Here is a 13,530-nt window from a genome sequence, read left to right as displayed (position 1 = left end):
CACTGGTTCCTGATAGATAAACCAATTCATTAAGAGGGATTGACACAGGGTCAGGGCAAAACCTCATGGGAAAGAAGAGAGCTGCCGGTTTTGGCTTATTAATTACATGCCTCCAAGAAGTTTCTGCAATGGTGGTTGATTACCTGAGATGCCCAAACAAGGCTAGAAAGCAAAAATTGACTTCATGCAGCAGAGAAAGTAAAATACTCGAGATCTTTGACACTCCATCTGTGAGTCAGATGGGACCCTGAACAGCTGTACATATGGCTGTCAGCAAAGGAGGAAAAGCATACCGATAAAGAATTTATACTAAAATTTGCATTAATTTTGTATCAAAATGTTATCATAAATTAACGTTGGCAACGAACATGAGACTTTGTTTTTTAGACAAACAAAAGTCCCATTCCATCCCCAAAAGCCCTCAATATATCTGCATGCACTGGACACAAATTCCTCCTTAACCTTGCTGACTAGGTTCTGAAGCATTATATTTTTATATTTTTGTTTTAACAGAGACAAAATTGAGATGAAAACATGGAGAACACAGAGGTGATTACCTAAATTCTGGAAGCGGCACAACAAAAACTAAAAAACGAGGCTTTGGACAGAAACACCAATTCAAATTCCAAGTCAAATCACTTCCCTCCAAAGGGATAAATCTCTTTTTTCTTTTTTTTTTTTTTTTCCCCTCAAGTACAAAACAGAATTATGTCAAACATTTTCATTTTTACACCGCTGCTCAACACTCTCCCAGTTTTAGAGGGGTTCCTGTGTGGACAAGTTTGCTGAATGTTTGAGGAGTCTAGGAGTCTGAACCACCTCCTCTCTTTCCACACAACACCTTTGAAGATCAAGTTGTAACAATCATTTTGCCTTGTTCATTGTGAGAAATACTCCATCGTATTATCACTATGACCATCATACTGCAATATATTTTCCCTACTCATTTGAGCTGTTTTAATTTGAAGTGGTTCTCAATACTAGTATACTTTTAATTAAATGCACCTCCTTTATATTTTGTGTTGCTTGATTATCAGACACATTACATTGTGAATCCAACTTTTTAAGCATCATTTGATTAAAATATGTCCTGCTGATACCTGGTTTTGGTTCATTCAGAGCCTTTTCCCTGCTTCCCTGTAGTTTCATTTTTATCTCATCCAGAAGAATCTCCAGCAACCAGGAAAGACCTCCACATTCTGGGCATACAGTTTCCAAGGCCTCTACTAGGACTTCAGTTTGCTCTTTACTGAAAACAGCTTCTCTCCTGAAGCAAGAAGTGATTCATTACGATGATTAATCCAACTTGTTGCTAAGATGAAACGATACCTGCACAGCAAAGCTCACAAATATTTCCAGAACACTGACGGATCATTGCAGCTTCTTGTAGTTCTAGATCAGTTATTATTTAGTACATATTTAAGTGAATCTTTTAAGTTGGGGACAAGATCATCATAAGGCTTGCTAAATCAAAATCCAAAAGTATATCGAAGCCATGCCTGGCACAAAAATACTTCCACTCAAGGTCATGGTCATGAAATCAACTATGAAATAACTAGACATTGATCTCTTTCAGTGCCCTCCCAATCACTAGAACAATTGCCTTTTTTTTCATGCTAAAATAATGTAACAATTGTATTTTTTCCCTCCGTAGACATATGAGGATATTTTATACTGAAGACAATTTATGATCAGTGCATCACCACAGTATTATGCAAGTCAAAGTCAGCTTCAAATGAAAAGTTTTAACTGGTTTTAATATCAATCATTCAATCACAAAGTACTTAAAAGCAATAAATTGCTTGCTGGTACATCTTCATGAAAAAGGCTACATGTAATTTAGAGAATACAGAAATGTTCCAAGAGTGACGTATCAAAAACCTACAGAAAACTTGAGTCACTGGTCTTAAATTGTTATATCACAGCTTAAAAAGCAACCTGATAAAGTATTCTGGCTAACAATCTCCCACTATATCAGCACCTATTTTTCTGTAGTTGACACAAAAGCACAACTACTTTATCTGAAATTATCACAGCTGTCAACTACTTTTATAACTACTAGAAGCTGGAGCTTAAGTTACTACTAATACACAAGCTCAAGTAAGTTCATGAACTCACCCTTTTGTTCCTTCCACGGGTTCCAATGGAATGGTTTCAATTAAGAAAACTCTTAAAACCAGACTACATTTTTTTCCATTAGCTTTTTTCCTAAGTAATTCTTAAAAGTGGGCATAAACAATGAACCAAACTGCATAATGCTCTCACGAGGAAAACAAGGGGAATCATTTAATTTTACAGTTGGAGAAAGCAGACAAAGAAGTTACTATAAATGATTTATGCAACAACATCAGGACATAGACTCTATGTAATGCCAGATCATAAGTCAGTATGATAGGAAAGGCACAGCACATTCAACTTCATCACCTATGAAAAAATTGAAAATGCACTGCTAAAAATAACTGGAGAGTCTTAATGTATATTAAAACTCACTTATATTGAGAGTAATTAAATGCTTTGAACTACATTAATTCTATTGCCTAGCTATCACTTTATAGTTAATCTAAGGTTGAGAGGATTTGTTTCTTATTATCATCATACAATGTGATCACGTATATGAAATATTATTTTAAATGCCTTACATGTGCATACATGTTTATAACACAATATGAAACGTTTCCAAACATATTCCATAAGGGTTGGTTTCACATTTGTCTGTATATTTTACGGTCATTTTACACAGCAACAGGGGGGATTTTTTTTTTTTTATTAACACAATAGAAAATATGCCTCTAAATCCACAAAAATTGTCCAGGGAATGGGGGGAGGAGATGGAAATCAGAAGCACATGTAATTAAATAGAGATATTTTAACACTTGAAAACAGACCCAATTCCAAAATGTAGATTGCCTTTAATCCTATTTTCCGTGTTTTTCCAGACACATAGGTGCCCTTTCATTCAGTCAATTCAAACATAAATTAAACAAACATACAATAAACATGTTGTCATGAATATGTATGTTGGGACTTTGCATAGGAACTTCTAGCTCACTAGGGGCTCAGAGAAAAAACCAAACCCCTCAGCAGTAAAACACTAACTTGACCCATTTTCTCTCCTGCTGCCCAGTTGTCATCACAGCGTGCTGTTCCAACTAAAAATTCAGACACAAGTGTTTGTATGCAATGACATAAGCTGGATCACAGAGCTGATGTGGAAGAAAATAATACCACAAGCAATAGCCCTCACAATGTATTTTCAGAAGAGTGTACTTAAGTCACATCAGTTACAAAATGCAGTTCATAGCACAGTCATATGGGAATGAGCAGCAGTGGGAGGAAATCCCTTAAGCTGCCAAAAACTTTAGCTTTGTGAAACTATTCTCAGCATTCATAGAAAGCATTCAAGGCTCTCTAGCTGCAGTTCTCTTAATCCCAGTTCATATTTCAACATGCACTCAAAAAAGTGCAGCAATACCAGGTAAGATGAGAACAGACACACAAGTGTAAAAGTTTACAAAGATGTTGCAGTATTTTTCAGAAATATAATTATGTCTAACTAAAATAACCTGAGGCATAATATTCTTTGATATCACTTATGCTAAAAATTAATAATTATAAACCTAACATTGGCAAAACTATATTTCTGCTGATTTCAGACCCTATCAAGAGTTATTTTCCTTTATGGCATATGAAGCTTCCTTTTTAATAACTGGAAAGGTAAAGAGAAAATCAACACACATTGCTGTATTAGAACACCATTGCTCCACACAGCTGCTTACTGTTGTTAACCTATAATTAGAGCAGTTTTCTGCCAGACAGTACAAAGCCTCCCCACTTCCAAACCAAGCATCTGCTCTGGACACAGCCCAGAGGATGAGTTTTGTAGCCATAGGTATAGCATCTTTCTGTCTTAGATAAGGTCACATTGCATAAACAGAGATACTTAGTTTACTACACCTTATGAAATAAACTCTGGGATGCTCAAGCAAAGGAACATCAGACAGTTTTAGTATGACTTATTTTCGCCATTTGAAATACCGAAGTCACAAGTGTTTTAACTAGCACCCTCATATTGATTGCTCATCTGACAGAGCTGGCAGGCTGCATCATCCCAAGCATTCTGCCACGAACACGACACAGATGTCTGTCACACAGAAATCTGCCTAGGTACCACAGAAACAACATACTATCTTCAAAAAATTTTTGCAGATTTAATACCTTTCCTGAAGAGGCATATTTTACTGTCTGAGGATCATAAATGAACTACTCAGATTTTCACCACATATAGATAAAAAAAGGGACCCTAGAAAGAAACTGAAAAAGGAACTTCAGGTGGCATAAAGTGTTTCAAAATAAAATTGTGATGCCAAATGAATAATTTTAAGGTGGAACATATTACATCTGAAACTGTTTGAAATTATGGCTAACTGCCAATGTCAAAACAAACGGCTGATAGAAAAAGCTATTTTAACCTCTGTTCACTTATGATTAGTAAAGAATTTTCAGCTTCTCTAATAAAAAGTAAATTCCACAAATATTAGTGGCTTCTCATATATTTTGATCGTCTTCTTTCTTTCTCCAGGAAAACTAATCCTTACAACACAAGAATGCACTTCTCAAATTTCTGTGTGTCCATATCCTTGATTTTAGCTTTTCACAACTACAATAAAATAAAAATAGATACAATAGATCAAACAAACAAACAAAAAACAATGAGCAAGGGCTGGGGTGGAGGCGGGGAAGGGAACAAAATAGCCATTGGAAAAAATTGGTGTTCAGCATGAGCAATAGGCTTATAGGCTGGTTGTATTGCAGGCTGTAAGAGTAAATTCAGCAACACACCGAATTTGTTGTGAAGCCATATGGGCACCAGACATCTGTCCCAACAACTCAACAAATAATCGTGTTTAAGAAATTAAAAATAATAGCTCATTTGAAAGAACTATCACAGATTTGATCTTCCACAGGCAAAGAAGAAAACTCCCACTCTCATTGGGTATAGCTCAATTGAAATTACAACACTGCATGCTACCATCAGCTTCTGCTAAAAATATATGTAAAATTTTATATAAATATGAAATTAAATGTTGTCATGGTTTAACCTCCACCAGCAACAAAACAACACACAGCTGCTTGCTCACTACCTGCCCCTGGTGCAATGGGGGAGAGAATAAGATGAATAAAAGTGAGAAAATGCATGGGTTGAGATAAGGACAATTTGATAACTGAAATGAAATAAAATAATAATTAATTGTAATGAAAATAGAGAGGAATAGAACCCAGACAGTGATGCAAATGAAAAACAATTTCTCAACAGCCAGTGCCCCACAAGTCCCCAGACAGCAGGTGCCACCCCCAGGCCTATTTCCCCAAGTGTATACACTGAGCATGACATCGTATGGTACAGAATATCCCTCTGGCCAGTTTTGTTCAGCTGTCCTGGCTGTGCCCCCTCCCAGTTTGTAATGCACCCCAAGCCTGCTCACTGGGAAGACACAAGAAGCTGTGAAGTCCTTGACTTAATGCAAGCACTGCTCAGCAACAACTAAAACATCAGTGTGTTATCAACATTATTGTCATCCTAATCCCAAAACACAGAACAACTCCAGCCATTGGGAAGAAAATAAACTCTATCCCAGCAAAAACAAGGACAGTATACCAGGCAGTATTTTTCACATTGGAATATTTCTTCAAAACTCTATAATAAATATACCACATCACCAGAAAAAGAGCAACAAAATTATTTTTGTGTTGGAATTCAAAGAAGGTGTCTCTACTAATCACTGCTAGATTGACAAGTAACCTCCCTTCCCACAGAGTCTAGATTTCAATTCTGCAAGTTCCAAAAGAGATTCTTCTCCTTAATGGAAGTGATTTCAAGACAACAAGTATTCTATGTCAGGCAAATTTAAAAGAAAGTAATATTTTTTTCAGTCCAGGTTTCTTCTGCACCATGTTTACTGTTGGACTAGAAACTGAATTGAGCCTGACACGGGATACGAGACTAACGCAGGCCATAAACACAAAAGAACTCCCAAGAATAATCATAAGAAAATTTGATATAAGGAAACAGGACACAGTACTTATGGCTTTGAGCTTTGAATTCACTTATGATGATGCAAAACAATTCCAAGTTGGGCAAAAAAAAAAAAAAAAAGCACGTAGCTGAACTTGGTCTGTCTCACACCTAGATACAACAAAACTTGAATGATCTGCAGTAGCATTTAAGTATCACATATTAAACATCAAAAGTAACATCACAAAGAATATACTCTAGTGTCAACTACAACAATTTTCTTAGTATTTATGACTCAGAGCACTGGAATTCCATAAAATGTAGCAGTACATACACAAAATCAATATAATTAAAAGAGGCTATCAGACTGCTTTCCAAATGGTGAGAGTATTCTCATTATGTTTTCCATATCATGTTTTAATTTCAGTAAACAAATTAAAAGTGCATATTGATGTCAGGTAAGGCACAGTTTAAAAAAAAAAATCTTCATGGGAATCCTGTACATTTTAATAGATTTAGACTCCTGGTAAAAAAATCCAGTTAAAACATATATTTTTGTAGAAGCTTCAGTTTTAGCATTCTACTTGAATGCCATTACACTTCATTATCCCACATACTGTATAAATACTTTCAGTTATATAAGGTGGAATTATTGTTGATGTTTAAGGAAATAGAGTTGTTAAAACAATTTTTAGCTACAAAATTACTAATATATATTTGTAACTAAATAAATTCAGTATCTTTAAGAAATATCAGTAGTTCAAGTCATTATTTATAACCACAGAACATATCTTGAACAACAGGAATTTCTTCCCAGTCACTGGAGAGAGCTAAGCGTGATAGAAACTATAGCGGGGAATATTCTCTGGATTTATTTAATTTATGTTTCGGAAGGTATGTAACATTTCCTGTCACTCAGCAAGATCCATCCATGCAACTGTTTGCACATGGAGAATATGTCAACTCTTTGACTGTTGTGACAATGCTTAAAGTACCATTGCACCAGTCATTATTCAGAAAACATTGCTATTTTCAGTTATGACGTATTTCCCAGAACTGACCTGCTTTGGTGAAGTTTTACAGTGGCATATACTGTACCAACTGTTTCCAATGCTAACAGTGATCAATAATAAAAAAATAATAATTATAACTCAAACATGGAGAGCTTGAATGCACTATGAGTATTTCTTTCTCAGAAAATGGTACTATCTTCCAAAAATGAATTTCATTTTTAAAAATGAAGCAAATGTGCAAGAAAGACCTTTAGCAAACCAGCTCCACTGCCCTAGCAGTTAGAGACCCTTGGCTTCAGTTTGATCAGAGTGAGTCCTTACTTGGTTCTGAAAACAGGAGAAACAAAGCTTTTAATTACAAAAGCTGAACTCCATTGTGCACAGAAAAGTATTGCATTTAAGCTTTCATAAGAAGGAAATAGTTGAGCAACTCTGGATTTTCAATTTTACAGTACTAAATTGAGACGATATTAAAATACACACTTACAGGAAGACTTTTTTCTACCACTTGCTGCATCAATCAGATGCATTCAATGATAGATCCCTGTAACTTGAATAATTTATATTGACTAACACTTCTCATCTTTGCCATAACATTAAACATCAGGTTCATTGTTCAAGTTCCTGTCACAAACATTATCAAATATCACACAGAATAATTATCTTTATCTAATAAAAGCTTCTTTGAATTCAAGGCAAAGAGGAAAATTTAAAGAGAGGTAACATTTCAAAATACTTGATCATTACTGGTTTAAAGCAATAACTCTATAGGAATACACTTTTTTCCTACTTTGGCAATTACTTTGTATAAAGATTTCCACAAGATGGTGCTGTAGTCCTGCTCTAGAAAATATCACCTATTTTCTGTTGAATTGATCTAACACGTAGAAGAGAACCTCATTCCATTTCACTTCACTGTTAGGATAACGAATAGTAAATTGCAAGGCCCATTTTCAATTACAGAAGAAAACATGTCCACATCATCTAACTTTTTTTTTTTTTTTAAACAAATAGAAAAGTTCTATTGCAAAAGTCCAAACCCCTCAACTAAAGTTTATTTGACATAAGGAATCACTGTATGTTCTTCTGTTTGTATGTAAAATAAAGTCAATTATATTCCATATGGTTATAGAAAAAAAAATCATAATTATTGTTAAAACATATAAATCACACTTTACAACACAATGTCAAACGGCTGGTTTTGCCTTCATTTGCAAATTCTGCCAAAAAAATCCACCAGTTTTGTGACATTAAATTCCAAAAATCTTTTCAAGTGAAGTATTCTAGCACAAAGAAACCTTGATATGATACACTACCAATTTACAAAGAGTATTAAATAAATAAATCTTATCAAACCTCACACATCTTTGGTTTCATTATATAATGTTTATGGAAGTTTCACATCTACTTATGTCTCTAAAGAGAAATTTTAATACAGCTTTAAATCATAAAAATCTTGTGTAACTTTGTGTACTGGATGGTCTCCATCTGTGCTGCTGGTCTTAAAATGTGCTGGGTAAGAGCACTAAAACACTCAACACATCTCTTGTAGCCAAAGTCTGTGAACTTACTTGCACGTTTTAGTGTTCAGGATCAAACTGACCCTCGCTTTGTCAGTGTTAATGGAAGCCGTAATGTGTTGGTGTTTTCCAGTTCAGCATGAAAATATATATTTAAATAAAAAACAGCAAAAAAGATACATATTTAAAATTGTGTGTATAAGTTTTCATTAAGACTTATTCAGCAGTACAGATGGTAAGATGGTATGTAAGAAAGCCTCTTGGGTGCAATATGCAAGTCCCAGCTGGAATGTTTCCAACAGGATGTAAACCATGGTCCTCAAGCTTGCACTTTAAAAAACATATTACTTAGCACACTACTAACAAATGTCAACAGAAAAATACACTGCTGTAATGACTTCACTTTACAAAAGAGTGGGGGAAGCTATTTGAACAGTTTTTAAAACCAAAAATCAGGGCTGGTGGGAGAGAAATCAATATACAGATGCATTAGAAAGTATTTATTCAAAGGAATAAAAGCACTAATGGTCATTACAAATTTAATATATTAAAATTTAATGCTGTACAAACATACATATTATTAATAGTTCTGACAGCCATAAGTCTGTAGAGACCGGGTCTGAAGACTTGTGCCTTCAGGTCTTCTCAGAGGTGTTACTTGAGGTTTTTAACAATTCCGAGGTTTCTTCAATTCTGAAAATGAATTTTGTTTACACATAGACACTTATTAAAATACAGTAAGAAACAACTCACTTGCCTTTAACTTTCTAATGAATCCAAAATACTAACAAGCAGCATGAAATCTTAAATTTCCGCTCATTCCCCTTCTCCTCTGCATATACAAAGAAAGAAGTAACCCACACAATGAAATTAAATCACAAAAAAGGCTACAGCTTTTTTTCAGGCCAGGCATTTACAGAATAGAAACTTCTTGCTAAAGGAGCATCATACAACAATACATTTCTCTTCAAGTATAATAAAAATATTTCTTAAAAAAAAATTTTATTACAGATCTCAGGACTAGTATCAAATACACCTTAGTACAGTTATCACAATGCTTAGTCTGAAATTGGTTTTACTTTCGCCGTAAAGAATAAAAAACAGATTTAAGATATTGTAGTCATTTTTCTGGAAGAAAAGTTGCAAGTACAAGGGCATTCCTATCAGGAGATAAATAATATTCCTATTCCTTGTCAACCAGATTCTAAATACTCTTTAATCTCTGGTTAATACTATTAAGAATACTTTCTATTGCTTCTTAGAAACCAAAACAGTGACTCATCCCACAAATACAGAACTGTAAGTGGATTTATTATCCAGTGGAGTCATAAGGAAATGCCACACCTGATGTAGAGACCTTTGTGTTTTGGAACACATATGTATGTTCTCTATATGCCTTAGTCAAGTACAACTCCCTCTTGGGAAATTAATTCCTGATGCCCTTTCCCATTACTTACATTTTACTTATCCTTTCCATTCTTTGTCTTGTTGTCTCCTGCAATTTAAAAGCAAAAATGTTAGTGAACTCTTCAAAGCTAACATTCTTCAGACAACTTTCAACCTGAAAAATTCATAGAGAAAATGTGACTTTAAGCATTGTTTACATATCAAAAGGATTTTTATGAGATAGACTTAGAAGTAGTTTTGCAGTTTCCTTGTTTTTCACTAGTAGTATATACAACTAAAACTAATGCTTACTTGCTCTCTCAACCTCAGAAATGAAATCAACTAAGTATTTACCAGTTTTACTTACTTTTGAAATGTCTGTCAGACCATGAGAATTAATGGTCATGGCTTTGGTAGATGGATCTATGGATAATGGTGAACTGCATCCAGACGACTGATTAAGATTCTCTGGCATCTCCTCCTTCCTCTCTGTATCTATGGAGAAATACTCATTTTTGTGTCACCTTTGCTTTTTTGCTCTTTTACTGCAAGGTCAGCTAGCAAACAGCTTGATTTACAGCATGTAATAACAGAAGAGAATACATTGTTTAGAGAGGGAAAAATAAAAGCTACTGGTGAGGAACCAAAATAAGTTTACCATTTTATTTAAACAAGTGCAATATACTATGTACAACATACACAAGACAAACTCCAAAAAGATTATTAGGAATGCTACCCTCATCCTGATTACAGTGAAATCAATACTTAAAGTCCAATTATTTGGTCAAACAAACATTTAATAGTAATTTCAAATAGTTCACATTATTTTTACTGTAAACTGCCTGTTCAAACATGTCTTTAATTTGTGCTAATTCATCACCTCTTTCTTTAGCTTAAAATTTGTATGAAACTCTTGCTGTTTCCCTAGCTCTCCTCCTGTTGGGATAGGTTAACCATTCAGTAGAAACAGACTTTTATATTGGGAAGGCTTTGATATTCTTTACAATTTTAGAATACTACTGCCAGGGAAGAGAATTTATCATCTAGGAAAAAGGTGTTCCCATATCCTTTTTTTCAGTAAAGCCACCATCTATGTATCATACTTTTGGAACATGTTTAGCTACACTATTCTATATTTTAAAACATATTGAATTATTTTAATGAATTAAAATTTAAAAAAAATGTTTCTTCTGTACAGCTGTGATTCATGAAGAGCACTACAACCAGAAAGAGCATCAAAGCATTCCAAGTGCTGAACATCTCAGACAGAAGAGTTAAGACTGGCTGCATAACTTGTATACCTAAAATTCCCCAAATCACATTTTAGAAAAACAAGAACAATAAAATCAGAAGAATTCTAGAAGTCTGAAAACACGAAAATTCTCTTTTACAGACCATCAGCCTGTTTGTTGACTAACATACCTCTAAACATATGAAAGGAAGTAAACATGGTGCAATCTTTCCAAGGCGTATAAAACAAAGGTCCCAGTCCTGAGACTTCAAACTTTGACATAACCAAGAAACTGTCTTCCTAATTTCCATGGAAACAGGATTACTGAGATTCCCCACTAATTTCAATGCAACAGCCCAACCCTGGACAGAAACACCTCATAAGTGAGAATGGGAAACAGAATATCCTCCTTACTACCAGTGTTAAGAATAACAGCTGCCAAAGGGGAAATAGGCCAAATTAATTGAGAGAATGATGCAAGGTAAGGGCTACAGAGCTACTACTGAGGAAACAGAAGAATTAATTATAGCAAGGAGAATGTTTTTAATTTCTTTCCAACTTAAGGCTGTTTCATTTGTTTCTTGTGTATTATCAACATTAAATTGGAAAGGAAAATATTTTGTCGTGCCCTTCAAAATAAGAAAGCTCAACAAAAATGACTGTTGGGTATTGCTAACTGCTTCAAAAGGGTTAAAACCATAGAGAATGCACACCAGTGATTTTAAAAATAACACTGATTATGAAAGAAAAAGCTTGAATTATTCATCAGCTCCATTCTAAAAGTAAAAAACCAAAAATGTGACATTATTTTAATTGTAACAAACCCATGGCAGCAAATATATATTTATTTTCTGCACACAAACAGCCTTTTTTAAAAACATTACCATAAGTGCTTTGAAGTGCAGCTAGCATTATTGTTCTTCACAGCTTTATCTATAGCACCTTAATTAAATTTGCATCTTCAAGATTTTTAATAGAGTTATTTGTATGTATTAAGTATTATGCTATACATTTTCATTAATACTTTAGAAGATTGATTTACTGAAATAGTTTTAAAAGAATAAACTACAAACATGAAACGACTAGCAGACTAATTTCTAATTTGTAGCATGCATTTAAATTCAGAGGTCACTAAATTATCATTGTCTATTTTAAAAAACACTATTTTATACATGGTCAGAAATAAGTGTTTTGCTTAGGATGTTAATTAAAAAGAAGTAAATCAATACTCACCAGGAGAAACTGGAATCCTACTAGCTGTACATTCTTGACTTGTATTGCTGAACACTGTAGATAAGTCTCTCTGAAACACAAATTTACTGCATTTTAGCTATACATCCTGTTCAAATCATCTTTTGACTGAACAAAAATATATTTAAGTACTAGTTATGTATGCATTTGCTGTAGCATCCACACATATTGGCATTGCACAGATGTCTTTATAGGACTAAAAAAATCCCAGATCTCCATACACATATTGCATTAAAAACTAGTCAATTTCATGGAAGCTTTTTTAATATCAATATTGCTGTTCATAAACAGGTCAAAAACAGGTGCGAATGTAGTGCATATATAACTTAGGTATGAGCAGAATAAACAGAGTGTTCTTGGCCTGTGCTAACAATGACATCTTGACATTGGCTGCCGTTACCTTAACAAAGTAAGTGTACCTTTCACTTCTAGTTCATATTAAGAAATGCAGCTCCTCAGTCCTAAAAAATTAGCCTAAAGATGAACTGAAATTCATTCCACGTAAATGGTTAGAACTCAAAACTCCATTTGAGCTGGCTTCCCAGGCTCCTAAGTGAGAGAAAGCCCTGTTAGGAATGGGTGTCAGTTTAACTCAACCTAGCTTCAAAAAGGCTGTTCATAAACAATGAAACAAATTTAATGCTGTACTAACAATAAATGCGTTTGAGTGCAATTTTCTATTTTCAAAATAAAAAAATACAACACTCAACATCTAGACTTCTTTCACCAATGAGTTATGGTTATGGTTTGAAATCCCAGCCTTTGGTAAAGTATATCACTTTATGTGCTGGAGTAACTATTTCAGTTAACGGGCAAATATTATATCTGAATAAGCTAACGGCAGAGAAATAGTAGGTATTGTGTGTGAAGAAGCTGGAAAATAACAAAACCAAAACAAAACACCAAATTAAAAAAAAAAAATCTGCACTGACTACTTCTGCTCAATTCCTTTCATTGAAATGAATTTGGTAGTTTTCAGACTTTCCCAGAGTTAAATATACAGCTGCTGCTACTTTGGCAGCACTGCAAGACAGTTCTTACACTGTCCCTATTATGTTAGCTGGATGCCAAAAGTTCTATGAAAAATGCAAGAGGAAGAAAAAAGGCGTAATTCTA

The 13,530-nt window shown here is 34.3% G+C and overlaps 1 protein-coding gene across 5 annotated transcripts in view; it reads right to left on the bottom strand.

The window, feature by feature from the left end:
* Positions 1–7,861: 7,861 nt before the first annotated feature.
* CEP44 (centrosomal protein 44) overlaps positions 7,862–13,530 on the bottom strand; it is a 15,887-nt gene continuing 10,218 nt past the window's right edge. For all 5 annotated transcript variants that reach the window (XM_080343190.1, XM_080343189.1, XM_080343191.1 and 2 more), the window contains 4 exons: positions 12,397–12,466; positions 10,300–10,427; positions 10,004–10,041; positions 7,862–9,239 (listed from right to left, as the gene is read on the bottom strand). In XM_080343190.1, coding sequence (XP_080199316.1) covers positions 9,182–9,239; positions 10,004–10,041; positions 10,300–10,427; positions 12,397–12,466 — 294 coding nt within the window. In that variant the 3' untranslated portion in view covers positions 7,862–9,181. The remainder of the gene's footprint in view (positions 9,240–10,003; positions 10,042–10,299; positions 10,428–12,396; positions 12,467–13,530) is intronic.

The sequence above is a fragment of the Nesoenas mayeri genome, assembly GCF_963082525.1.
Source record: "Nesoenas mayeri genome assembly, chromosome: 4".
NCBI classification, from domain to species: domain Eukaryota; kingdom Metazoa; phylum Chordata; class Aves; order Columbiformes; family Columbidae; genus Nesoenas; species Nesoenas mayeri.
The sequence above is the reverse complement of the archived record's forward strand: the minus strand, read 5'-3'. Positions and strand labels throughout refer to the sequence as shown.